General features: G+C 49.9%; 1 protein-coding gene across 1 annotated transcript in view; it reads left to right on the forward strand.

The window, feature by feature from the left end:
* Positions 1 to 365: 365 nt before the first annotated feature.
* cacng7b (calcium channel, voltage-dependent, gamma subunit 7b) overlaps positions 366 to 27,422 on the forward strand; it is a 36,341-nt gene continuing 9,284 nt past the window's right edge. Inside the window, exons 1-4 of the mRNA XM_071396608.1 lie at positions 366 to 692; positions 13,074 to 13,269; positions 13,767 to 13,853; positions 26,111 to 26,251. Of these exons, the coding sequence (XP_071252709.1) occupies positions 13,074 to 13,269; positions 13,767 to 13,853; positions 26,111 to 26,251 (424 nt within the window). The 5' untranslated portion in view covers positions 366 to 692. The remainder of the gene's footprint in view (positions 693 to 13,073; positions 13,270 to 13,766; positions 13,854 to 26,110; positions 26,252 to 27,422) is intronic.

Genomic DNA, 27,422 nt, shown 5'->3' on the forward strand with positions numbered 1-27,422 from the left:
TGTTGGTCTCAGCATTGACTCCCTGTCAAAATAAAGGTTCAATTAAAATGTATTAATTTTAACTTACAGTTTGTTCCCCTGCATTTCCCTTCCTCTACATCCCCCCGCCCCTCTCTCTCTCTCTCTCTCTCTCTCTCTCTCTCTCTCTCTCTCTCTCTCTCTCTCTCTCTCTCTCTCTCTCTCTCTCTCTCTCTCTCTCTCTCTCTCTCTCTCTCTCTCTCTCTCTCTCTCTTTCCTCGTGTGCCTTTCACACTCCCTCTCTCTTTCTCTCGCTCTCTTTCCTCGTGTGCTTTTCACACTCCCTCTCTCTCTCTCTCTCTCTCTTTCCTCATGTGCCTTTCACACTCCCTCTCTCTCTCTCTCTCTCTCTCTTTCCTCGTGTGCCTTTCCCACTCCCTCCCTCTCTCTCTTCTTCCGTACCCCACTGTCCCTGTTGTACTGTATACTGTAGTTCCAGACCCACCGCAGCAGTGCTCATAGATAGTGTGAGTGAAAAAGAGCGGGAGTTGGAGATTGAGAGGATGGGTAAAGGAGCATAAAGGGGTAACACACACAACCGAGAGAGGGAGTGAAAGAGGGGGCAGAGAGATAGAGAGAGAGAACTGCGAAATCCGCCAACCCTCCCAGGCTCGAGGTTCTTGATTACTGTCAAGCGCACACACCATTCGGATATCGCTCCTGTGACAGCCAGGGTAAGTGTTTTTGCTCATAACCCAAAAGATACAAACACATTTTAACTGAACCATTTTACCCTACTGCATGAGGTTTATAAGATTAAAGATATTAATAATAAACTACTTCAGTGAACACATTCTGGTGTTGTGTAGCCAACATCTGCCAAAATGGTTTATGTCTGTCGTGGATGGCTTTAATCTGTTACTGGAACGTCTATATTATGTTGTCTAACTCACATGAACACATTTTAATGTTTGTCAGAGTCGCATTGGAGGATACAGTCTTCTTTGTCGCACCTGGTCTGCCTATGTTTATCAATTCCAAACTCTCCGCGTGACAGTGTGGCAATGGAGGGGGTTGCAAACAACATTCTGAGGCATATTGTGTGTGTCGTGTGATATAAACTGACTACCGTACCTATAATAAACAGTAGAAACACACAGCGCTGTGGTAATAGATAGATGGAGAGAGACTGGTGAACTGAAGACCTCGCTGGTGGTATTTTTTGGTCATTTCATGTACATTGTTCTGTAACCTACTGTATTATTCCATCTCTCTCTATCTCTCTCTCTCTCTCTCTCTCTCTCTCTCTCTAAATGTGCAGTCATATACAGTGTGGCCACCGCTTTCTTAATTTCATTATCTAAACGTCCTTGCTGAATGAGTCACTGTGTGTGTGTGTGTGTGTGTGTGTGTGTGTTTGTGTGTGTGTGTGTGTGTGTGTGTGTGTGTGTGTGTGTGTGTGTGTGTGTGTGTGTGTGTGTGTGTGTGTGTGTGTGTGTGTGTGTGTGTGTGTGTGTGTGTGTGTGTGTGTGTGTGTGTGTGTGTGTGTGTGTGTGTGTGTCTGTGTGTGTGCTTTTTCCTGTGAGTAATTTTGACATGGAATAGTTTTTGTTGCTGCTTAGTTATATCGTAGTTAATGCAAGTAATTAGTTTAGCACGTGCAGTGTGAGCGCACCCAGCCCAGGGCATGCATGTTCACGTGTGGTACTTCTTGCCTTTTTGGGCCAAGGTCTTTCCCTATATTAACCTACATCTGTTTCAGCCTCAGTCTCTCACTTTGTCTTCTTTGCCTTATAAACTCTGGAGGGGCTAATCCTGCCCTCCAGTCATATTTTCACTGCAATCTCTCTCCCTCTCATTCACTTCTATCTCATCTCATTCTCTCTTTCTCTCTTTCTCTTATTCTCTCTCCCTCTCTCACCCTCTTTTTCACTCCTCTCTTCTTCTCACTCTCTTTCTCTCTCTCCGTCTGTCTTATTCTCCCTCACTCTCGTTATCACTCTCCTTCGTTCTCTGACCCTCTCTCCTAGTTTCTGTAGACCAGGGCTGCCCAACCATCTTCCTGGAGATCTACTGTCCTGTCGGTTTTCAGTCCAACCCTAATTTAGCATACCTGATTCAACTAGTTAAGGTCTTGTTGAGAAGCTAATAAGTATAATCAGGTGTGTTAAATTGGGGTTGGACTGAAAACACACAGGACTGTAGACCTCCAGGAAGAGGGTTGGGCAGCCCTGCTGCAGACACTTTGTTTGGGTGTTGTGGGCACTAATTTTCATCCATTCATCAATCACTCCCTCTCATCCATCACTTTAGCTCTGAGGGTGAGGGTGCTGTCCAATGTGCTGAACTGGACAATGAGGGTGCTGTCCATGGTGCTACTGGACAATGAGGGTGCTGTCCATGGTGTTGAAGGTGACAATGAGAGTGCTGTCCATGGTGCTACTGGACAATGAGGGTGCTGTCCATGGTGTTGAAGTGGACAATGAGAGTGCTGTCCATGGTGCTACTGGACAATGAGGGTGCTGTCCATGGTTCTGAACTGGACAATGAAGGTGCTGTCCAAGGATCCAGAACTTGACAGTGAGGGTGCTGTCCATGGTGTTGAAGTGGACTGTGAGAGTGCTGTCCATGGTGTTGAACTGGACACTTGAGAGTGCTGTCCAAGAATCCTGAACTAGACAATGAGGGTGCTGTCCAAGTATCCAGAACTGGACAGTGTGGGTGCTGTCCAATGTGCTGAACTGGACAATGAGAGTGCTGTCCAATGTGCTTGGTCCCGTGTGGCTCAGTTGGTAGAGCATGGCGCTTGCAACGCCAGGGTTGTGGGTTCATTCCCCACGGGGGGACCAGGATGAATATGTATGAACTTTCCAATTTGTAAGTCGCTCTGGATAAGAGCGTCTGCTAAATGACTTAAATGTAATGTAAATGTGCTGAACTGGACAATGAAGGTGCTGTCCAAGGATCCTGAACTGGACAGTGAGGGTGCTGTCTAAGGTGAGGGTGCTGTCTAAGGATCCTGAACTGGACAGTGAGGGTGCTGTCTAAGGTGAGGGTGCTGTCTAAGGATCCTGAACTGGACAGTGAGGGTGCTGTCTAAGGTGAGGGTGCTGTCTAAGGATCCTGAACTGGACAGTGAGGGTGCTGTCCATGGTGCTGAACTGGACATTGGGAGTGCTGTCCATGGTGCTGAACTGGACATTGGGAGTGCTGTCCATGGTGCTGAACTGGACATTGGGAGTGCTGTCCATGGTGCTGAACTGGACATTGGGAGTGCTGTCCATGGTGCTGAACTGGACATTGGGAGTGCTGTCCATGGTGCTGAACTGGACATTGGGAGTGCTGTCCAATGTTCTGAACCGGAACTTAATTGCAGCGTAAAGCATTTCACTTCACCAATGTTTTGGCTTTAATGCTTTCATCAGAGTGTTCTCTTTTCAAAGAATACATGAAGGTTACCTTAGGGACCATGCAGATAGATACACAATATTACATTAAATGACATTTTAAAAACATGATTTATCCCAGAGGGGCGATTACTTCTACAATACTTCTAATCTAGTGAAGGACCATATGTGAGCACTGTCACGCACCTTCCAGTTGGCAGGATAGCATAGTGACATCACCGTGGCTGTGACCTGAAGTCAATTGGCGCTTCTGGAGTGTCACGCTAACATCTGGCGCTGACTGGCAGAGAGGACATGGGACTGCTAAGTTTAGATGAGTCCTATCGCCTCTATTTTTGGATATCATCATTTCCATAAAGTTATCCCCTCTGTGAATCGGAGGCGTCTGGTAAGCAATAGTTCCCACCATATACAGTTGAAGTCGGAAGTTTACATACACTTAGGTTGGAGTCATTAAAACTCGTTTTTCAACCACTCCACAAATGTATTGTTAAAACCTCTTTGGGCCAGGGCCTCCCGGGTGGCGCAGTGGTCTGTGCCACCAGAGACTCTGGGTTCGAGCCCAGGCTCTGTCGCAGCCGGCCGCGACCGGGAGGCCCATGGGGCGGCGCACAATTGGCCCAGCGTCGTCCGGATTAGGGAGGGTTTGGCCGTCTCATCGCGCACTAGCGACTCCTGTGGCGGGCCAGGCGTAGTGCGCGCTGACCAGGTCTCTAGGTGTACGGTGTTTCCTCCGACACATTGGTGCGACTGGCTTCCGGGTTGGATGCGAGCTGTGTTAAGAAGCAGTGCGGCTTGGTTGGGTTGTGTTTCGGAGGACGCATGGCTCTCGACCTTTGCCTCTCCCGAGTCTGTACGGGAGTTGCAGCGATGAGACAAGACAGTAACTACTAACAATTAGATACCACAGAATTGGGGAGAAAAAGGGGGTAGTAAAAAAATAAAATAATGAAAAACCTCTTTGGGCTAGGCGCCCCGCTAGCCGGACAACTTCCGATGAAACTGTAGGTCGCGAAATTCAAATAAATAATCATTAAAAATGATGGATATTAAACATTTATGTACATACAAGTGTCTTATATCGGTTGAAAGCTTAAATTCTTGTTAATCTAACTGCACTGGATATACAGTAGGCTTTACAGCGAAAGCATGCCATGCGATTGTTTGAGGACAGCGCCCCACATCAAAATATTTTTCCACCGGCATAGGTTTCATAAATTCACAAATAGCGATTAAAAATTAAATTACTTTTTGAAAGTCTTCCATCTGATTTGTCATCCAAAGGGTCCCAGGTATAACATGAAGTGTCCTTCTTTATATCCCAAAAAAGTCAGTTTAGTGGCGCCATCGATTTGCGTAATCCACTCGTTCAACGTGCCAAGATAGGAATCCGAAAATCTACCCTTAAACTTTGTTTCAACAAGTCAAAATACAATTCTATGCAATCCTCAGATACCCTAAAATGTAATCAAACTATAATATTTCATACGGAAAGATGTATGTTCAATAGGAAAGCAATATTAGCAGGTGCTTGTTGTCTTCATGAATTTCCAATCAGATGTCCTTGTACTAAAACGTATTATTCTTACTCGTTTTAGAAACAAGCCTGGAACCTTGAACAAAGACTACTGACACCCAATGTAAGCCATAGAAATTGCAAACTGGGAGCTAGATTAAATTATTTCCCTATACGTTCCATTGGAAGAGCATGGGCTCTCCAAAGAAAAAATTACGGTTGTTTTTTCTTTGGATTTTCTCCTACCATATCTATTGTTTTATAGTCTCCTACATTATCTTAACATTTCTACAAACTACATAGTTTCTTCCAATGGTACCAGTTATATGCATATCCTGGCTTCAGGGCCTGAGCAACAGGCAGTTTACTTTGGGTAAGTCAGTCAGGCGGAAATTGAGAAAAAAGGACGCTAACCCTAAGAAGTTTTAACAAACTATAGTTTTGGCCAGTCGGTTAGCACATCTACTTTGTGCATGACACAAGTAGTTTTTCCAACAATTGTTTACAGACAGATTATTCCACTTATAATTCAATGTATCACAATTCCAGTGGGTCAGAAGTTTACATGCACTAAGTTGACTGTGCCTTTAAACAGCTTGGAAAATTCCAGAAAATGATGTCATGGCTTTAGAAGCTTCTGATTAGAATACTTGACATCATTTGAGTCAATTGGAGGTGTACCTGTGGGTGTATGTCACGACTCCCAACGAAGGTGGCTCCCCTGCCTGTTCGGGCGGCGCTCGGCGGTCGTCGTCGCCGGTCTACCCTTTTTCCTTTTCGTTTCGTTTTGTCTTATTGGTTGCACCTGTTCCCTGTTTCGTATCTTGATTTATGTCTATTTAAGCCTGTTAGGTCCGCCTAGGTTTGTGCGGGATTGTTACTCTGTTGGTTATGGATGTGTTTTCGTGTTTGTTTTCTCCAGACTGTTTGGTCCTGTGTTTGGGCTGGTCTGTTTTATGCGCCCTGTATTTTGGCGTGACTGTTTTGCGCCGGAGAATAAATTACGATTTACCGAACCCTCTGCTCTCTGCGCCTGACTCCAACCCACCACTCCTAGTAAACTCTGACAGTGTATTTCAAGGCCTACCTTCAAACTCAGTGCCTCTTTGCTTGACATCATGGGAAAATAAAAAGAAATCAGCCAAGACCTCAAAAACAATTGTAGACCTTCACAAGTCTGGTTCATACTTGGGAGCAATTTCCAAACGCCTGAAGGTAACCACGTTCATCTGTACAAACAATAGTACGCAAGTATGAACACCATGGGACCACGAAGTCGTCATACCGTTCAGGAAGGAGACGCGCTCTGTCTCCTAGAGATGAACGTACTTTGGTGCGAAAAGTGCAAATCAATCCCAGAACAACAGCAAAAGACCTTGTGAAGATGCTGGAGGAAACAGGTACAAAAGTATCTATATCTACAGTAAAACGACTCCTATATCGACATAACCTGAAAGGCCGCTCAGCAAGGAAGAAGCCACTGCTCCAAAACCGCCATAAAAAGCCAGACTACGGTTTGTAACTGCACATGGGGACAAAGATCATACTTTTTGGAGAAATGTCCTCTGGTCTGATGAATCAAAAATAGAACTGTTTGGCCATAATAACCATTGTTATGTTTGGAGGAAAAAGGGGAAGGCTTGCAAGCTGAAGAACACCATCCCAACCATGAAGCACGGGGGTGGCAGCATCATGTTGTGGGGGTGCTTTGCTGCAGGAGGGACTGATGCACTTCACAAAATAGATGGCATCATGAGGTAGGAAATTATGTGGATATATTGAAGCAACATCTCAAGACATCAGTCAGGAAGTTAAAGCTTGGTCGCAAATGGGTCTTCCAAATGGACAATGACCCCAAGCATACTTCCAAAGTTGTGGCAAAATAGATTAAGGACAACAAAGTCAAGGTATTAGCGTGGCCATCACAAAGCCCTGACCTCAATCCTATGGAAATTTTGTGGGCAGAACTGAAAAAGCGTGTGTGAGCAAGGAGGCCAACCTGACTCAGTTACACCAGCTCTGTCAGGAGGAATGGGACAAAATCCACCCAACTTATTTGGGGAAGCTTGTGGAAGGCTACCGAAACGTTTGACCCAAGATAAACAATTTAAAGGCAATGCAATCCAAATACGAATTGAGTGTATGTAAACTTCTGACCCACTGGGAATGTGATGAAAGAAATAAAAGCTGAAGTAAATAATTCTCTCTACTATTATTCTGACATTTCACATTCTTAAATTAAAGTGGTGATGCTAACTGACCTAAAATAGGGAATCTTTACTAGGATTCCTATTCTCTGTCTCTCTTCTAGTCAGTCCTCCTATCCTCTCTCATCTTATCTCTCCTCCTCCTCTCCTCTCTGTCTATTCTTCTAGTCACTCCTCCTATCCCCTCTCATCATATCTCTCCTCCTCCTCTCATCTCTGTCTCTCTTCTAGTCACTCCTCCTATCCTTTCTCATCATATCTCTCCTCCTCCTCTCCTCTATGTCTCTCTTCTAGCTATTCCCCCTCCTCATCTTTCCATATCTCTGTCTTTAGTCAGTTCTATGCTCCTCTGCATCTGTGAATGAATGTCTCTGACTGGTCCTCCTTATCTAGCCCCAGATTCTGTACTGTCATGTCTCTTCTCCTTGGACCCCACACACACATACACACACAATGTCGCCCCCCATACCCATGCATCTCCATTCAGCTCTGGGGGCTCCGCTGAGTCACCACACAGACTGGAGAGAAAACACAGGGAGAGAAACATGACCGGGTGAAAATGGTGGAGGAGAGAAGGAGAGAGGGAAGGACACAGGAATGAAATGGGAAGGAGGAGGAAGGGGAGAACATTGGGAAGAGGGTGAAAATGAAGATGTGAGAGGGAGAAGTAAGGGGAAGACGGAGAAGGAAAAGGAAAGAAACAGAGAGAAGGAGAAAGAAGGAAGAAACACAATGACATGTTGGAAATAGAGGGAGAAGGAGAGAATGAGAAGGATATCCAATTAGGAGGGTGACAGTCTCTGAGCAACACCATTTCATCAGTATGCTAAAGTAATTATCACCTAATAATCCACAACAACAAATCAGTAGTATAAATGACATATGAAAGTAGAAAGTCTGTCCATCTTCCTTCCTGTCTTTGTTTTCTTATCTGTTTCCCTCCGTTGAATCTGTCTCTCTCTACCCTATTCTTAATTCCCTTCTCCCAGCTCTTTAAGTCCCTCTCCGCCTGCCTGCCTCCATCCCTTCCAATCCTCCAATCTCTCGCTCACAAAGCCAGGCTCCATTCACTCTTCCTTCTCCATTCATCCCTCCTTCCCTCTCCATTCATCCCTCCTTCCCTCTCCATTCATCTCTCCTTCCCTCTCCATTCATCCCTCCTTCCCTCTCCATTCATCCCTCCTTCCCTCTCCATTCATCTCTCCTTCCCTCTCCATTCATCCCTCCTTCCCTCTCCATTCATCCCTCCTTCCCTCTCCATTCATCCCTCCTTCCCTCTCCATTCATCCCTCCTTCCCTCTCCATTCATCCCTCCTTCCCTCTCCATTCATCCCTCCTTCCCTCTCCATTCATCCTTCCTTCCCTTTCCATTCATCCCTCCTTCACTCTCCATTCAACCCTCCTTCACTCTCCATTCATCCCTCCTTCCCTCTCCATTCAACCCTCCTTCACTCTACATTCAACCCTCCTTCCCTCTCCATTCAACCCTCCTTCACTCTCCATTCATCCCTCCTTCACTCTCCATTCATCCCTCCTTCACTCTCCATTCATCCCTCCTTCCCTCTCATTCATCCTTCCTTCACTCTCCATTCATCCCTCCTTCCCTCTCCATTCATCCCTCCTTCCCTCTCCATTCACCCCTTCTTCACTCTCCATTCCTCCCTCCTTCCCTCTCCATTCATCCCTCCTTCCCTCTCCATTTATCCCTTCTTCACTCTCCATTCCTCCCTCCTTCCCTCTCCATTCGCTCCATTCACTGCACAATAAGCACATCCATAGGAGATGCCTTTTCTCCCAGCATGCTTTGCAAGTGGGATGGGGGCTCAGTGCAGTTGATGTCACTCTGGGTAGAAGCTGCACATAGCCACAGGTCTAGAATCAGCTTCCCCTCTCTACATCCTATCCTTAACCATTAGTGTGATAAATAAGAAACTGAGCGTAGACTGGAAGCTCATCTCCGACGAAGACAGTTACTCTGAAACAACATTGAGGACCACTGACCAAATGACTCTTCAGGGTGATGTGAGGACACAATGGACAAGAGCAGTGTACAATATACATGAGGCGATTGTGTCGCAAATGGGTGATGAATGAACACACAGGGTGAATTAACACACACACGCCCAGCGTGTTGACTGGGGAGGGAGGATATGCAGTGCAGTCTTGGCCAGTCAACCAGCACTAAGGCCTGTAAAGTTAATGTCGGAATCACAATGGAACCTGTGTGTGTGCTTGTTAATGATCATTAACTTGGCCCTCATCATCTCTCTGCCCTTTGACCTTTTCTGCGATTGGTTCTCAAATGGATGTGTAATAACTCCTTTTTAGCGACAACATGACATATTTGTGTGCCCTTACAAAAAAGCACATGTCAAATTTGCAGTTTCACATGTGAAATAGCTGTTTTCACATGTATTAAATGTAGAGTTCACATGTTAACGGCACCTTTTCACGTGCCTCACAAAACTTTTACATGTGAAAATCTCACTTTCTCATGTGGAATCACATCTAAAAATCTAACTTTCACTTACGATTGTTTTTCATATGTGAACATGCAATTCCACATGTGAAAGTGAAAATCTAATTTGCAGTTTCACATGTAAGAAAACTCCACATTTACTCCAATGTTTGTTAACAAAGTACATGTAAATAAACACTGTATAGCTTAAAAACTATATAGGTTAAAAGTATCATTTTGATATCATGGATGGTCAGTCCAGAGCGTAGGCTATGGATTCCAGAGTGGTTGCATTTCTCCAGTCCGGTCCATCAGCTTTTTACCTAAAATGTACCGGGGAACCCACTTTGTTAATGTTTTAATTAAGGATTGCCGCTTGAAACAACATATGGTGCAATTTTCTAGTGAGTAACTTACTTTTGTGCCATTAATATCAATTAAAAAAACTGATGTCGAGAACAAAATTCTTAGTATTGCAAACAAAAATAATGATACTGAAAGCAAATATAAACCCAAATGTATTGATAGTAAAATATATATTGCAAGGAAAAAATTGTTCAACGCAAGAACAAATAATTTGTAAATGGATGCAAAACAAATATTTTCTGTGAAACATTTTGTATGATACTGTAATTAAATAAAACGCCTCTCTCTTTCCTTCAAGTTTCCCTATAGTTGGTTATTTTACCCTGGCATTTGCTTTCACTGCCTTTTTTCAGGTTTTGGCACATTCCAGCAACATGGTACCCTGCATCCCACTGCTGCTTTGCCTCTGAAGCTAAGCAGGGTCGTTTCTGGTTGGTCCCCAATGGGAGACCAGACGGGTATTTAGCGACATCTGTCAAACTCAGAATTTCCGCCTCCAGAAAGAGAGCTTGAAAGAGAGCCTTATCATCGGATTATTTTTCTTCACTATGGCCTGTCTCCTTGGAAAATCCATGTTCGCCGTACTTTACAAAGGGAACGAATTATTGGACCTCGAATACATCCTTTAGATCATTCAGAAAAATGTATTTTTGAATGTTATCGTTTTTCCGCACAATCACTCATATATCTGGTAAATGTACTCATATATAGCAAATGTAACCCAACGCGGTTTCGCTTTGACTGCTATACAAACTCTGTGTATTGCTTAGAGATGTTTTTCCACTGGACATTTCCTATACAATGTGGGCGATGCTGAACTATTTGGCAAGGCAACGGTGTGTAGAGCCGGAAGAAGTCTGCCTCTCATTGAAGATATTTTTTTTATGTCCGTGTTGCATTCCCTGGTCATCAAGTTGTCCATATAATCAAGAACCTTTATAGAATTGCAGGTACAGCAGGCTGCGATCAGTTGACTGCCAGCGATGGTTTGCTAATCTCCAATTAATAAACCTAGGCAACATGATAATAATAATACCTCGCCTAATTCATCCCGCAGATTTTCCAAACATCATTGGTGCTATAGATGGACACATATCTCCCATTCAAACACCCTCTGGACCAAATGAAGGAGTATACGTGAATAGAAACAACTTTAACAGCATAAACAAACAGGTCGCTACTGAATACTGTAGCCTAAACTTTCACCAAACAAAATCACTTTCACAAACAGTCATTGAATTCAATGATCTTCCTTCCTTCTTTTGTCGGATGATCTGACTCCCATGGGGTTACAACTAAACATTGAACAACATTGCTGCCCGTGTTGTCATGAGAAGCACTCTATGAATTCAATACATTAGTATTCATCCTATATAGGCTATGGAATGGGCCTACCATTGCAATTGTGACATAGGTTACTACAATTTACATATTAGGCCATAGCCTTAACACGTAATATCACCAGCGTTGCAATAAAAGTGCTCTATAAAGTGAAAGCATTGTTACTAATTAAACTAGGCCTATTAGATATTGGAACCGTGCCAATAAACTTGCGCATTTAACACTGTCTGCAATTTTCTGTCAGGCTCCCTCTCTGGCTTTTGCGGCGGCAAATGTATTACTTTTTGGGAGAAATATCTGAACATATTCGTTGTGTTTTACAATTGTTTCTTGTTCTAGACTTTTGAAATATTGGGCTCTGTCTTTTGACTCCATATCTGTCATTTTTTCTGTCATTGACATGAGGACCTTTTTGAATGTTGCGTGCACGCGCCAGTTGATCAACCAATCTGCGCTTCACTTCAGCCTAATAACTTAAACGAAAAGCAGCGGTTATGGAACCAAGTAATCCTGGACTTCCTCATCTGGTTAAGACACGCCTGATATGTCCAGGAAATCCTGAATTTGTTAAACCATCTTTCTGGAATACCCCTCAGATGTAGCTGGAAGTGGTAAAAAAAATAAACGTGTTTTTTTTTTTTTTTATCACGTGGGGATATTTTTTTAATGCGGGAAAAACACCTGAAAAATGTTAATGTGAAACTTCACAAGTGTCCGAAAACCACAAAATCATGAGTATCTGACTCATGATTTTGTTGAGTGTGTGTGTGTGTGTGTGTGTGTGTGTGTGTGTGTGTGTGTGTGTGTGTGTGTGTAGTATTCAAGCTACTGTAGCCCCTGACATGGTGTGTAGTGGTTAATATTACAAAGGGTGGTAGAGAAACAAACGCTTTCTCTCAGCATGACTTCTGAACGAGGTATCTGTCTGCCTCCCTCTCTCTTTCTCTCAGCATGACTTCTGAACGAGGTATCTGTCTGCCTCCCTCTCTCTTTCTCTCAGCATGACTTCTGAACGAGGTATCTGTCTGCCTCCCTCTCTCTTTCTCTCAGCATGACTTCTGAACGAGGTATCTGTCTGCCTCCCTCTCTCTTTCTCTCAGCATGACTTCTGAACGAGGTATCTGTCTGCCTCCCTCTCTCTTTCTCTCAGCATGACTTCTGAACGAGGTATCTGTCTGCCTCCCTCTCTCTTTCTCTCAGCATGACTTCTGAACGAGGTATCTGTCTGCCTCCCTCTCTCGTTCTCTCAGCATGACTTCTGAACGAGGTATCTGTCTGCCTCCCTCTCTCTTTCTCTCAGCATGACTTCTGAACCAGGTATCTGTCTGCCTCCCTCTCTCTTTCTCTCAGCATGACTTCTGAACGAGGTATCTGTCTGCCTCCCTCTCTCTTTCTCTCGGCATGACTTCTGAACGAGGTATCTGTCTGCCTCCCTCTCTCTTTCTCTCAGCATGACTTCTGAACGAGGTATCTGTCTGCCTCCCTCTCTCTTTCTCTCAGCATGACTTCTGAACGAGGTATCTGTCTGCCTCCCTCTCTCTTTCTCTCAGCATGACTTCTGAATGAGGTATCTGTCTGCCTCCCTCTCTCTTTCTCTCAGCATGACTTCTGAACGAGGTATCTGTCTGCCTCCCTCTCTCTTTCTCTCTCTCTGTAAATGAGTTTAATCTAAAAGTCTGACTTAAAATTAGGAGTTCTCTGTCTCTTTCTTTGCTTTGTCTCTCGCTCCTCTCTGAAGACTTCATGCAATAGGTCTGACTTATCCTTGGTCTCTCTCGTTCTCTCTCCCTCCTCTCCTCCCGCTCTCCCTCTGTCTCTAGATGAGTTCGTGCAGCAGCAGAGCGCTGACCATCCTGTCCACGGTGTTTGGGGCGTGTGGTCTGCTGCTGGTGGGAGTGGCTGTGTCTACAGACTACTGGCTGCTGATGGAGGAGGGCATCGTGCTGCAGCAGAACCAGAGCATGGAGGTCAAGATGGCCCTGCACTCTGGCCTCTGGAGGGTCTGCTTCGTGGCTGGTACATATGACCTCTGACCCTCAATAGCAGTGGTGACCTGACCAAACTGCTCCGGGTAGAATTAGCCATAGTTGATCTAGGATCAGTTCACTCCTTCTAAATCTGAACCTTAACCATTAGGGGAAAATGCAAAACGGACCTTATATCAGTGCAACTTCACAATCTCAATGTTATATACTGTATTATTTTTCATTAACTCTATGCAGGGGCGGACTGGCCATCCGGCTTCTCGGGCAAATGCCAGATGGGCTGGTCCATTTTTTGCCTAAATTGTTTTCTTTGTGCAAAATGATAACTGACTGGCAAAACATGGGGGCCTCAAATAACAAAATGGGCTGGTGTGGGGGCCTCAAAGAAAAAAATGGTCCATTGTGTTAGAAATGGTAGGGCAGATTTTTGGTCCCAGTCCACACCTGTATGTATGTATCTGCCTCCCTCTCTCTTTATCATGCAAGCCTCCATTTTATACACTCCTCTTTCTTTCCCTTCTCTCTCAGGGACAGAGAACGGGAGATGTGTGGCGTCAGAGTATTTCACTGAGCCAGAGATAGAGATCACCACAGAGAATACTGCTAATATTCTGAGTGAGTGTACTGTACCCTACACTTACAGCTTTACACTGCACGCTCAGCATAGAGCTCACCAACTTGTTGCCCTAAAAAACGGAAATGAGTTACCTCTGGTTCGTTCAGCCATTCCTATGGGGGAAATTACTGGCTCGTTGGCCAAAGCCTATGGGGAAATGAATTGGGGTTTAGGAAGGGTTTTGGATAAACAGTGAAAAAAATAAGTTCTAGGGTTAACACAGGCTTAGGAGATATTATACATTTTGTTCTATGAGATAATAGCAGTCAGTTAACATGACATGTATTAATTGTTATGAAGCCTTTATGTAATTTATGTGTTTGTTATGATTACATAAATGCTTAAAAATTCACAAAAAGTGACATTAGCTGATGAAGATTATCTCATAGAACAAAACGTGTAAGGTTTCCCTAAGCCTGTGTTTACAACATACCTTATTTTTGGCATTTATCCAAAACCCCTCCAAAACACCAATTAACTTCCCCAATAGGCTTTGGCCAATGAGCCATGGGGAAGTTGATGCCTACAAAAAATTACTATTGCTCTCTAGCGCATAACATTTGACCTCTAACACTGCGACCCTGTAGAGATGGTGCGGACAGCCACTCCGTTCCCCATGGTGTTTCTGCCATGACCTCTAACACTGCGACCCTGTAGAGATGGCGCGGACAGCCACTCCGTTCCCCATGGTGTCTCTGCCATGACCTCTAACACTGTGACCCTGTAGAGATGGTGCGGACAGCCACTCCGTTCCCCATGGTGTTTCTGCTATGACCTCTAACACTGTGACCCTGTAGAGATGGCGCGGACAGCCACTCCGTTCCCCATGGTGTTTCTGCCATGACCTCTAACACTGCGACCCTGTAGAGATGGCGCGGACAGCCACTCCGTTCCCCATGGTGTTTCTGCCATGACCTCTAACACTGCGACCCTGTAGAGATGGCGCGGACAGCCACTCCGTTCCCCATGGTGTTTCTGCCATGACCTCTAACACTGTGACCCTGTAGAGATGGTGCGGACAGCCACTCCGTTCCCCATGGTGTCTCTGCCATGACCTCTAACCTCTAACACTGCGACCCTGTAGAGATGGCGCGGACAGCCACTCCGTTCCCCATGGTGTTTCTGCCATGACCTCTAACACTGCGACCCTGTAGAGATGGCGCGGACAGCCACTCCGTTCCCCATGGTGTCTCTGCCATGACCTCTAACACTGTGACCCTGTAGAGATGGTGCGGACAGCCACTCCGTTCCCCATGGTGTTTCTGCCATGACCTCTAACACTGTGACCCTGTAGAGATGGCGCGGACAGCCACTCCGTTCCCCATGGTGTCTCTGCCATGACCTCTAACACTGTGACCCTGTAGAGATGGCGCGGACAGCCACTCCGTTCCCCATGGTGTCTCTGCCATGACCTCTAACACTGTGACCCTGTAGAGATGGCGTGGACAGCCACTCCGTTCCCCATGGTGTCTCTGCCATGACCTCTAACACTGTGACCCTGTAGAGATGGCGCGGACAGCCACTCCGTTCCCCATGGTGTCTCTGCCATGACCTCTAACACTGTGACCCTGTAGAGATGGCGCGGACAGCCACTCCGTTCCCCATGGTGTCTCTGCCATGACCTCTAACACTGTGACCCTGTAGAGATGGCGTGGACAGCCACTCCGTTCCCCATGGTGTCTCTGCCATGACCTCTAACACTGTGACCCTGTAGAGATGGCGCGGACAGCCACTCCGTTCCCCATGGTGTCTCTGCCATGACCTCTAACACTGTGACCCTGTAGAGATGGCGCGGACAGCCACTCCGTTCCCCATGGTGTCTCTGCTATGACCTCTAACCTCTAACACTGTGACCCTGTAGAGATGCTGCGGACAGCCACTCCGTTCCCCATGGTGTCTCTGCCATGACCTCAAAGCTCTAACACTGCGACCCTGTAGAGATGGTGCGGACAGCCACTACGTTCCCAATGGTGTCTCTGCCATGACCTCTAACACTGTGACCCTGTAGAGATGCTGCGGACAGCCACTCCGTTCCCCATGGTGTTTCTGCCATGACCTCTAACACTGCGACCCTGTAGAGATGGCGCGGACAGCCACTCCGTTCCCCATGGTGTCTCTGCCATGACCTCTAACACTGTGACCCTGTAGAGATGGTGCGGACAGCCACTCCGTTCCCCATGGTGTTTCTGCTATGACCTCTAACACTGTGACCCTGTAGAGATGGCGCGGACAGCCACTCCGTTCCCCATGGTGTTTCTGCCATGACCTCTAACACCGCGACCCTGTAGAGATGGCGCGGACAGCCACTCCGTTCCCCATGGTGTTTCTGCCATGACCTCTAACACTGCGACCCTGTAGAGATGGCGCGGACAGCCACTCCGTTCCCCATGGTGTTTCTGCCATGACCTCTAACACTGTGACCCTGTAGAGATGGCGCGGACAGCCACTCCGTTCCCCATGGTGTCTCTGCCATGACCTCTAACACTGTGACCCTGTAGAGATGGTGCGGACAGCCACTCCGTTCCCCATGGTGTCTCTGCCATGACCTCTAACACTGTGACCCTGTAGAGATGGCGCGGACAGCCACTCCGTTCCCCATGGTGTTTCTGCCATGACCTCTAACACTGCGACCCTGTAGAGATGGCGCGGACAGCCACTCCGTTCCCCATGGTGTCTCTGCCATGACCTCTAACACTGTGACCCTGTAGAGATGGCGCGGACAGCCACTCCGTTCCCCATGGTGTCTCTGCCATGACCTCTAACACTGTGACCCTGTAGAGATGGCGCGGACAGCCACTCCGTTCCCCATGGTGTCTCTGCTATGACCTCTAACCTCTAACACTGTGACCCTGTAGAGATGGTGCGGACAGCCACTCCGTTCCCCATGGTGTCTCTGCTATGACCTCTAACCTCTAACACTGTGACCCTGTAGAGATGCTGCGGACAGCCACTCCGTTCCCCATGGTGTCTCTGCCATGACCTCAAAGCTCTAACACTGCGACCCTGTAGAGATGGTGCGGACAGCCACTACGTTCCCAATGGTGTCTCTGCCATGACCTCTAACACTGTGACCCTGTAGAGATGCTGCGGACAGCCACTCCGTTCCCCATGGTGTCTCTGCCATGACCTCAAAGCTCTAACACTGCGACCCTGTAGAGATGGTGCGGACAGCCACTACGTTCCCAATGGTGTCTCTGCCATGACCTCTAACACTGTGACCCTGTAGAGATGCTGCGGACAGCCACTCCGTTCCCCATGGTGTCTCTGCTATGACCTCTAACCTCTAACACTGTGACCCTGTAGAGATGGCGCGGACAGCCACTCCGTTCCCCATGGTGTTTCTGCTATGACCTCTAACACTGCGACCCTGTAGAGATGGTGCGGACAGCCACTCCGTTCCCCATGGTGTTTCTGCCATGACCTCTAACACTGTGACCCTGTAGAGATGGTGCGGACAGCCACTCCGTTCCCCATGGTGTCTCTGCCGTGACCTCTAACACTGTGACCCTGTAGAGATGGCGCGGACAGCCACTCCGTTCCCCATGGTGTCTCTGCCATGACCTCTAACACTGTGACCCTGTAGAGATGGTGCGGACAGCCACTCCGTTCCCCATGGTGTCTCTGCCGTGACCTCTAACACTGTGACCCTGTAGAGATGGTGCGGACAGCCACTCCGTTCCCCATGGTGTCTCTGCCATGACCTCTAACACTGTGACCCTGTAGAGATGGTGCGGACAGCCACTCCGTTCCCCATGGTGTCTCTGCCATGACCTCTAACACTGTGACCCTGTAGAGATGGTGCGGACAGCCACTCCGTTCCCCATGGTGTTTCTGCCATGACCTCTAACACTGTGACCCTGTAGAGATGGCGCGGACAGCCACTCCGTTCCCCATGGTGTCTCTGCCATGACCTCTAACACTGTGACCCTGTAGAGATGGCGCGGACAGCCACTCCGTTCCCCATGGTGTCTCTGCCATGACCTCTAACACTGTGACCCTGTAGAGATGGTGTGGACAGCCACTCCGTTCCCCATGGTGTCTCTGCCATGACCTCTAACACTGTGACCCTGTAGAGATGGCGCGGACAGCCACTCCGTTCCCCATGGTGTCTCTGCCATGACCTCTAACACTGTGACCCTGTAGAGATGGCGCGGACAGCCACTCCGTTCCCCATGGTGTCTCTGCCATGACCTCTAACACTGTGACCCTGTAGAGATGGCGTGGACAGCCACTCCGTTCCCCATGGTGTCTCTGCCATGACCTCTAACACTGTGACCCTGTAGAGATGGCGTGGACAGCCACTCCGTTCCCCATGGTGTCTCTGCCATGACCTCTAACACTGTGACCCTGTAGAGATGGCGCGGACAGCCACTCCGTTCCCCATGGTGTCTCTGCTATGACCTCTAACCTCTAACACTGTGACCCTGTAGAGATGCTGCGGACAGCCACTCCGTTCCCCATGGTGTCTCTGCCATGACCTCAAAGCTCTAACACTGCGACCCTGTAGAGATGGTGCGGACAGCCACTCCGTTCCCCATGGTGTTTCTGCCATGACCTCTAACACCGCGACCCTGTAGAGATGGCGCGGACAGCCACTCCGTTCCCCATGGTGTTTCTGCCATGACCTCTAACACTGCGACCCTGTAGAGATGGCGCGGACAGCCACTCCGTTCCCCATGGTGTTTCTGCCATGACCTCTAACACTGTGACCCTGTAGAGATGCTGCGGACAGCCACTCCGTTCCCCATGGTGTTTCTGCTATGACCTCTAACACTGTGACCCTGTAGAGATGGCGCGGACAGCCACTCCGTTCCCCATGGTGTCTCTGCCATGACCTCTAACACTGTGACCCTGTAGAGATGGTGCGGACAGCCACTCCGTTCCCCATGGTGTCTCTGCCATGACCTCTAACACTGTGACCCTGTAGAGATGGCGCGGACAGCCACTCCGTTCCCCATGGTGTTTCTGCCATGACCTCTAACACTGCGACCCTGTAGAGATGGCGCGGACAGCCACTCCGTTCCCCATGGTGTCTCTGCCATGACCTCTAACACTGTGACCCTGTAGAGATGGCGCGGACAGCCACTCCGTTCCCCATGGTGTCTCTGCTATGACCTCTAACCTCTAACACTGTGACCCTGTAGAGATGGTGCGGACAGCCACTCCGTTCCCCATGGTGTCTCTGCTATGACCTCTAACCTCTAACACTGTGACCCTGTAGAGATGCTGCGGACAGCCACTCCGTTCCCCATGGTGTCTCTGCCATGACCTCAAAGCTCTAACACTGCGACCCTGTAGAGATGGTGCGGACAGCCACTACGTTCCCAATGGTGTCTCTGCCATGACCTCTAACACTGTGACCCTGTAGAGATGCTGCGGACAGCCACTCCGTTCCCCATGGTGTCTCTGCCATGACCTCTAACACTGTGACCCTGTAGAGATGGCGCGGACAGCCACTCCGTTCCCCATGGTGTCTCTGCCATGACCTCTAACACTGTGACCCTGTAGAGATGGCGCGGACAGCCACTCCGTTCCCCATGGTGTCTCTGCTATGACCTCTAACCTCTAACACTGTGACCCTGTAGAGATGGTGCGGACAGCCACTCCGTTCCCCATGGTGTCTCTGCTATGACCTCTAACCTCTAACACTGTGACCCTGTAGAGATGCTGCGGACAGCCACTCCGTTCCCCATGGTGTCTCTGCCATGACCTCAAAGCTCTAACACTGCGACCCTGTAGAGATGGTGCGGACAGCCACTACGTTCCCAATGGTGTCTCTGCCATGACCTCTAACACTGTGACCCTGTAGAGATGCTGCGGACAGCCACTCCGTTCCCCATGGTGTCTCTGCCATGACCTCAAAGCTCTAACACTGCGACCCTGTAGAGATGGTGCGGACAGCCACTACGTTCCCAATGGTGTCTCTGCCATGACCTCTAACACTGTGACCCTGTAGAGATGCTGCGGACAGCCACTCCGTTCCCCATGGTGTCTCTGCTATGACCTCTAACCTCTAACACTGTGACCCTGTAGAGATGGCGCGGACAGCCACTCCGTTCCCCATGGTGTTTCTGCTATGACCTCTAACACTGCGACCCTGTAGAGATGGTGCGGACAGCCACTCCGTTCCCCATGGTGTTTCTGCCATGACCTCTAACACTGTGACCCTGTAGAGATGGTGCGGACAGCCACTCCGTTCCCCATGGTGTCTCTGCCGTGACCTCTAACACTGTGACCCTGTAGAGATGGTGCGGACAGCCACTCCGTTCCCCATGGTGTCTCTGCCATGACCTCTAACACTGTGACCCTGTAGAGATGGTGCGGACAGCCACTCCGTTCCCCATGGTGTCTCTGCCATGACCTCTAACACTGTGACCCTGTAGAGATGGTGCGGACAGCCACTCCGTTCCCCATGGTGTTTCTGCCATGACCTCTAACACTGTGACCCTGTAGAGATGGCGCGGACAGCCACTCCGTTCCCCATGGTGTCTCTGCCATGACCTCTAACACTGTGACCCTGTAGAGATGGCGCGGACAGCCACTCCGTTCCCCATGGTGTCTCTGCCATGACCTCTAACACTGTGACCCTGTAGAGATGGCGTGGACAGCCACTCCGTTCCCCATGGTGTCTCTGCCATGACCTCTAACACTGTGACCCTGTAGAGATGGCGCGGACAGCCACTCCGTTCCCCATGGTGTCTCTGCCATGACCTCTAACACTGTGACCCTGTAGAGATGGCGCGGACAGCCACTCCGTTCCCCATGGTGTCTCTGCCATGACCTCTAACACTGTGACCCTGTAGAGATGGCGTGGACAGCCACTCCGTTCCCCATGGTGTCTCTGCCATGACCTCTAACACTGTGACCCTGTAGAGATGGCGCGGACAGCCACTCCGTTCCCCATGGTGTCTCTGCCATGACCTCTAACACTGTGACCCTGTAGAGATGGCGCGGACAGCCACTCCGTTCCCCATGGTGTCTCTGCTATGACCTCTAACCTCTAACACTGTGACCCTGTAGAGATGCTGCGGACAGCCACTCCGTTCCCCATGGTGTCTCTGCCATGACCTCAAAGCTCTAACACTGCGACCCTGTAGAGATGGTGCGGACAGCCACTACGTTCCCAATGGTGTCTCTGCCATGACCTCTAACACTGTGACCCTGTAGAGATGCTGCGGACAGCCACTCCGTTCCCCATGGTGTTTCTGCCATGACCTCTAACACTGCGACCCTGTAGAGATGGCGCGGACAGCCACTCCGTTCCCCATGGTGTCTCTGCCATGACCTCTAACACTGTGACCCTGTAGAGATGGTGCGGACAGCCACTCCGTTCCCCATGGTGTTTCTGCTATGACCTCTAACACTGTGACCCTGTAGAGATGGCGCGGACAGCCACTCCGCTCCCCATGGTGTTTCTGCCATGACCTCTAACACCGCGACCCTGTAGAGATGGCGCGGACAGCCACTCCGTTCCCCATGGTGTTTCTGCCATGACCTCTAACACTGCGACCCTGTAGAGATGGCGCGGACAGCCACTCCGTTCCCCATGGTGTTTCTGCCATGACCTCTAACACTGTGACCCTGTAGAGATGCTGCGGACAGCCACTCCGTTCCCCATGGTGTTTCTGCTATGACCTCTAACACTGTGACCCTGTAGAGATGGCGCGGACAGCCACTCCGTTCCCCATGGTGTCTCTGCCATGACCTCTAACACTGTGACCCTATAGAGATGGTGCGGACAGCCACTCCGTTCCCCATGGTGTCTCTGCCATGACCTCTAACACTGTGACCCTGTAGAGATGGCGCGGACAGCCACTCCGTTCCCCATGGTGTTTCTGCCATGACCTCTAACACTGCGACCCTGTAGAGATGGCGCGGACAGCCACTCCGTTCCCCATGGTGTCTCTGCCATGACCTCTAACACTGTGACCCTGTAGAGATGGCGCGGACAGCCACTCCGTTCCCCATGGTGTCTCTGCCATGACCTCTAACACTGTGACCCTGTAGAGATGGCGCGGACAGCCACTCCGTTCCCCATGGTGTCTCTGCTATGACCTCTAACCTCTAACACTGTGACCCTGTAGAGATGGTGCGGACAGCCACTCCGTTCCCCATGGTGTCTCTGCTATGACCTCTAACCTCTAACACTGTGACCCTGTAGAGATGCTGCGGACAGCCACTCCGTTCCCCATGGTGTCTCTGCCATGACCTCAAAGCTCTAACACTGCGACCCTGTAGAGATGGTGCGGACAGCCACTACGTTCCCAATGGTGTCTCTGCCATGACCTCTAACACTGTGACCCTGTAGAGATGCTGCGGACAGCCACTCCGTTCCCCATGGTGTCTCTGCTATGACCTCTAACCTCTAACACTGTGACCCTGTAGAGATGGCGCGGACAGCCACTCCGTTCCCCATGGTGTTTCTGCTATGACCTCTAACACTGCGACCCTGTAGAGATGGTGCGGACAGCCACTCCGTTCCCCATGGTGTTTCTGCCATGACCTCTAACACTGTGACCCTGTAGAGATGGTGCGGACAGCCACTCCGTTCCCCATGGTGTCTCTGCCATGACCTCTAACACTGTGACCCTGTAGAGATGGTGCGGACAGCCACTCCGTTCCCCATGGTGTCTCTGCCATGACCTCTAACACTGTGACCCTGTAGAGATGGCGCGGACAGCCACTCCGTTCCCCATGGTGTCTCTGCCATGACCTCTAACACTGCGACCCTGTAGAGATGGCGCGGACAGCCACTCCGTTCCCCATGGTGTCTCTGCCATGACCTCTAACACTGTGACCCTGTAGAGATGGTGCGGACAGCCACTCCGTTCCCCATGGTGTTTCTGCTATGACCTCTAACACTGTGACCCTGTAGAGATGGCGCGGACAGCCACTCCGTTCCCCATGGTGTTTCTGCCATGACCTCTAACACTGCGACCCTGTAGAGATGGCGCGGACAGCCACTCCGTTCCCCATGGTGTTTCTGCCATGACCTCTAACACTGCGACCCTGTAGAGATGGCGCGGACAGCCACTCCGTTCCCCATGGTGTTTCTGCCATGACCTCTAACACTGTGACCCTGTAGAGATGGTGCGGACAGCCACTCCGTTCCCCATGGTGTCTCTGCCATGACCTCTAACCTCTAACACTGCGACCCTGTAGAGATGGCGCGGACAGCCACTCCGTTCCCCATGGTGTTTCTGCCATGACCTCTAACACTGCGACCCTGTAGAGATGGCGCGGACAGCCACTCCGTTCCCCATGGTGTCTCTGCCATGACCTCTAACACTGTGACCCTGTAGAGATGGTGCGGACAGCCACTCCGTTCCCCATGGTGTCTCTGCCATGACCTCTAACACTGTGACCCTGTAGAGATGGCGCGGACAGCCACTCCGTTCCCCATGGTGTCTCTGCCATGACCTCTAACACTGTGACCCTGTAGAGATGGCGTGGACAGCCACTCCGTTCCCCATGGTGTCTCTGCCATGACCTCTAACACTGTGACCCTGTAGAGATGGCGCGGACAGCCACTCCGTTCCCCATGGTGTCTCTGCCATGACCTCTAACACTGTGACCCTGTAGAGATGGCGCGGACAGCCACTCCGTTCCCCATGGTGTCTCTGCTATGACCTCTAACCTCTAACACTGTGACCCTGTAGAGATGCTGCGGACAGCCACTCCGTTCCCCATGGTGTCTCTGCCATGACCTCAAAGCTCTAACACTGCGACCCTGTAGAGATGGTGCGGACAGCCACTACGTTCCCAATGGTGTCTCTGCCATGACCTCTAACACTGTGACCCTGTAGAGATGCTGCGGACAGCCACTCCGTTCCCCATGGTGTCTCTGCCATGACCTCAAAGCTCTAACACTGCGACCCTGTAGAGATGGTGCGGACAGCCACTACGTTCCCAATGGTGTCTCTGCCATGACCTCTAACACTGTGACCCTGTAGAGATGGTGCGGACAGCCACTACGTTCCCAATGGTGTCTCTGCCATGACCTCTAACACTGTGACCCTGTAGAGATGGCGCGGACAGCCACTCCGTTCCCCATGGTGTCTCTGCCATGACCTCTAACACTGTGACCCTGTAGAGATGGCGCGGACAGCCACTCCGTTCCCCATGGTGTCTCTGCTATGACCTCTAACCTCTAACACTGTGACCCTGTAGAGATGCTGCGGACAGCCACTCCGTTCCCCATGGTGTCTCTGCCATGACCTCAAAGCTCTAACACTGCGACCCTGTAGAGATGGTGCGGACAGCCACTACGTTCCCAATGGTGTCTCTGCCATGACCTCTAACACTGTGACCCTGTAGAGATGCTGCGGACAGCCACTCCGTTCCCCATGGTGTCTCTGCCATGACCTCAAAGCTCTAACACTGCGACCCTGTAGAGATGGTGCGGACAGCCACTACGTTCCCAATGGTGTCTCTGCCATGACCTCTAACACTGCGACCCTGTAGAGATGGTGCGGACAGCCACTACGTTCCCAATGGTGTCTCTGCCATGACCTCTAACACTGTGACCCTGTAGAGATGCTGCGGACAGCCACTCCGTTCCCCATGGTGTCTCTGCTATGACCTCTAACCTCTAACACTGTGACCCTGTAGAGATGGCGCGGACAGCCACTCCGTTCCCCATGGTGTTTCTGCCATGACCTCTAACACTGCGACCCTGTAGAGATGGCGCGGACAGCCACTCCGTTCCCCATGGTGTTTCTGCCATGACCTCTAACACTGCGACCCTGTAGAGATGGCGCGGACAGCCACTCCGTTCCCCATGGTGTTTCTGCCATGACCTCTAACACTGCGACCCTTTAGAGATGGCGCGGACAGCCACTCCGTTCCCCATGGTGTTTCTGCCATGACCTCTAACACTGTGACCCTGTAGAGATGGCGCGGACAGCCACTCCGTTCCCCATGGTGTTTCTGCCATGACCTCTAACACTGCGACCCTGTAGAGATGGCGCGGACAGCCACTCCGTTCCCCATGGTGTCTCTGCCATGACCTCTAACACTGTGACCCTGTAGAGATGGCGCGGACAGCCACTCCGTTCCCCATGGTGTTTCTGCCATGACCTCTAACACTGCGACCCTGTAGAGATGGCGCGGACAGCCACTCCGTTCCCCATGGTGTTTCTGCCATGACCTCTAACACTGCGACCCTGTAGAGATGGTGCGGACAGCCACTACGTTCCCAATGGTGTCTCTGCCATGACCTCTAACACTGTGACCCTGTAGAGATGCTGCGGACAGCCACTCCGTTCCCCATGGTGTCTCTGCCATGACCTCTAACACTGTGACCCTGTAGAGATGCTGCGGACAGCCACTCCGTTCCCCATGGTGTCTCTGCCATGACCTCAAAGCTCTAACACTGCGACCCTGTAGAGATGGTGCGGACAGCCACTACGTTCCCAATGGTGTCTCTGCCATGACCTCTAACACTGTGACCCTGTAGAGATGGTGCGGACAGCCACTCCGTTCCCCATGGTGTCTCTGCCATGACCTCTAACACTGTGACCCTGTAGAGATGGTGCGGACAGCCACTCCGTTCCCCATGGTGTTTCTGCCATGACCTCTAACCTCCAACACTGCGACCCTGTAGAGATGGTGCGGACAGCCACTCCGTTCCCCATGGTGTCTCTGCCATGACCTCTAACAATGTGACCCTGTAGAGATGGTGCGGACAGCCACTCCGTTCCCCATGGTGTTTCTGCTATGACCTCTAACACTGTGACCCTGTAGAGATGGCGCGGACAGCCACTCCGTTCCCCATGGTGTCTCTGCCATGACCTCTAACACTGTGACCCTGTAGAGATGGCGCGGACAGCCACTCCGTTCCCCATGGTGTCTCTGCCATGACCTCTAACACTGTGACCCTGTAGAGATGGCGCGGACAGCCACTCCGTTCCCCATGGTGTCTCTGCCATGACCTCTAACACTGTGACCCTGTAGAGATGGTGCGGACAGCCACTCCGTTCCCCATGGTGTCTCTGCTATGACCTCTAACCTCTAACACTGTGACCCTGTAGAGATGGCGCGGACAGCCACTCCGTTCCCCATGGTGTTTCTGCCATGACCTCTAACCTCTAACACTGTGACCCTGTAGAGATGGCGCGGACAGCCACTCCGTTCCCCATGGTGTCTCTGCCATGACCTCTAACACTGTGACCCTGTAGAGATGGCGCGGACAGCCACTCCGTTCCCCATGGTGTTTCTGCTATGACCTCTAACCTCTAACACTGTGACCCTGTAGAGATGGTGCGGACGGCCACTCCGTTCCCCATGGTGTCTCTGCTCTTCGTCTTCACGGCCTTTGTCATCAGTAACATCGGACACATCCGGCCCCAGCGCACCATCCTGGCCTTCGTCTCCGGGATCTTCTTCATCCTGTCAGGTAGATAGGCCACTCTATCAGGCCTTGATTATTACTGCCTTCATCCTCTCAGGTAGATAGGCCACTCCATCTGGCCTTGATTATTACTGCCTTCATCCTCTCAGGTAGATAGGCCACTCCATCTGGCCTTGATTATTACTGCCTTCATCCTTTCAGGTAGATAGGCCACTCCATCTGGCCTTGATTATTACTGCCTTCATCCATCCTCTCAGGTAGACAGGCCACTCCATCTGGCCTTGATTATTACTGCCTTCATCCTCTCGGGTAAATAGGCCACTCCATCTGGCCTTGATTATTACTGCCTTCATCCATCCTCTCAGGTAAATAGGCCACTCCATCTGGCCTTGATTATTACTGCCTTCATCCATCCTCTCAGGTAAATAGGCCACTCCATCTGGCCTTGATTATTACTGCCTTCATCCATCCTCTCAGGTAGATAGGCCACTCCATCTGGACTTGATTATTACTGCCTTCATTCATCCTCTCAGGTAGATAGGCCACTCCATCTGGCCTTGATTATTACTGCCTTCATCCTCTCGGGTAAATAGGCCACTCCATCTGGCCTTGATTATTACTGCCTTCATCCATCCTCTCAGGTAAATAGGCCACTCCATCTGGCCTTGATTATTACTGCCTTCATCCATCCTCTCAGGTAAATAGGCCACTCCATCTGGCCTTGATTATTACTGCCTTCATCCATCCTCTCAGGTAGATAGGCCACTCCATCTGGACTTGATTATTACTGCCTTCATTCATCCTCTCAGGTAGATAGGCCACTCCATCTGGCCTTTATTATTACTGCCTTCCTCCTCTCAGGTAGATAAGCCACTCCATCTGGCCTTGATTATTACTGCCTTCATCCATCCTCTCAGGTAAATAGGCCACTCCATCTAGCCTTGATTATTACTGGCCTCTCAGGTAGATAGGCCATTCCATCTGGCCTTGATTATTACTGCCTTCATCCTCTCAGGTAGATAGGCCACTCCATCTGGCCTTGATTATTACTGCCTTCCTCCTCTCAGGTAAATAGGCCACTCCATCTGGCCTTGATTATTACTGCCTTCATCCATCCTCTCAGGTAGATAGGCCACTCCATCTGGCCTTGATTATTACTGCCTTCATTCATCCTCTCAGGTAAATAGGCCACTCCATCTGGCCTTGATTATTACTG

The sequence above is a fragment of the Salvelinus alpinus genome, chromosome 4, assembly GCF_045679555.1.
Source record: "Salvelinus alpinus chromosome 4, SLU_Salpinus.1, whole genome shotgun sequence".
NCBI classification, from domain to species: domain Eukaryota; kingdom Metazoa; phylum Chordata; class Actinopteri; order Salmoniformes; family Salmonidae; genus Salvelinus; species Salvelinus alpinus.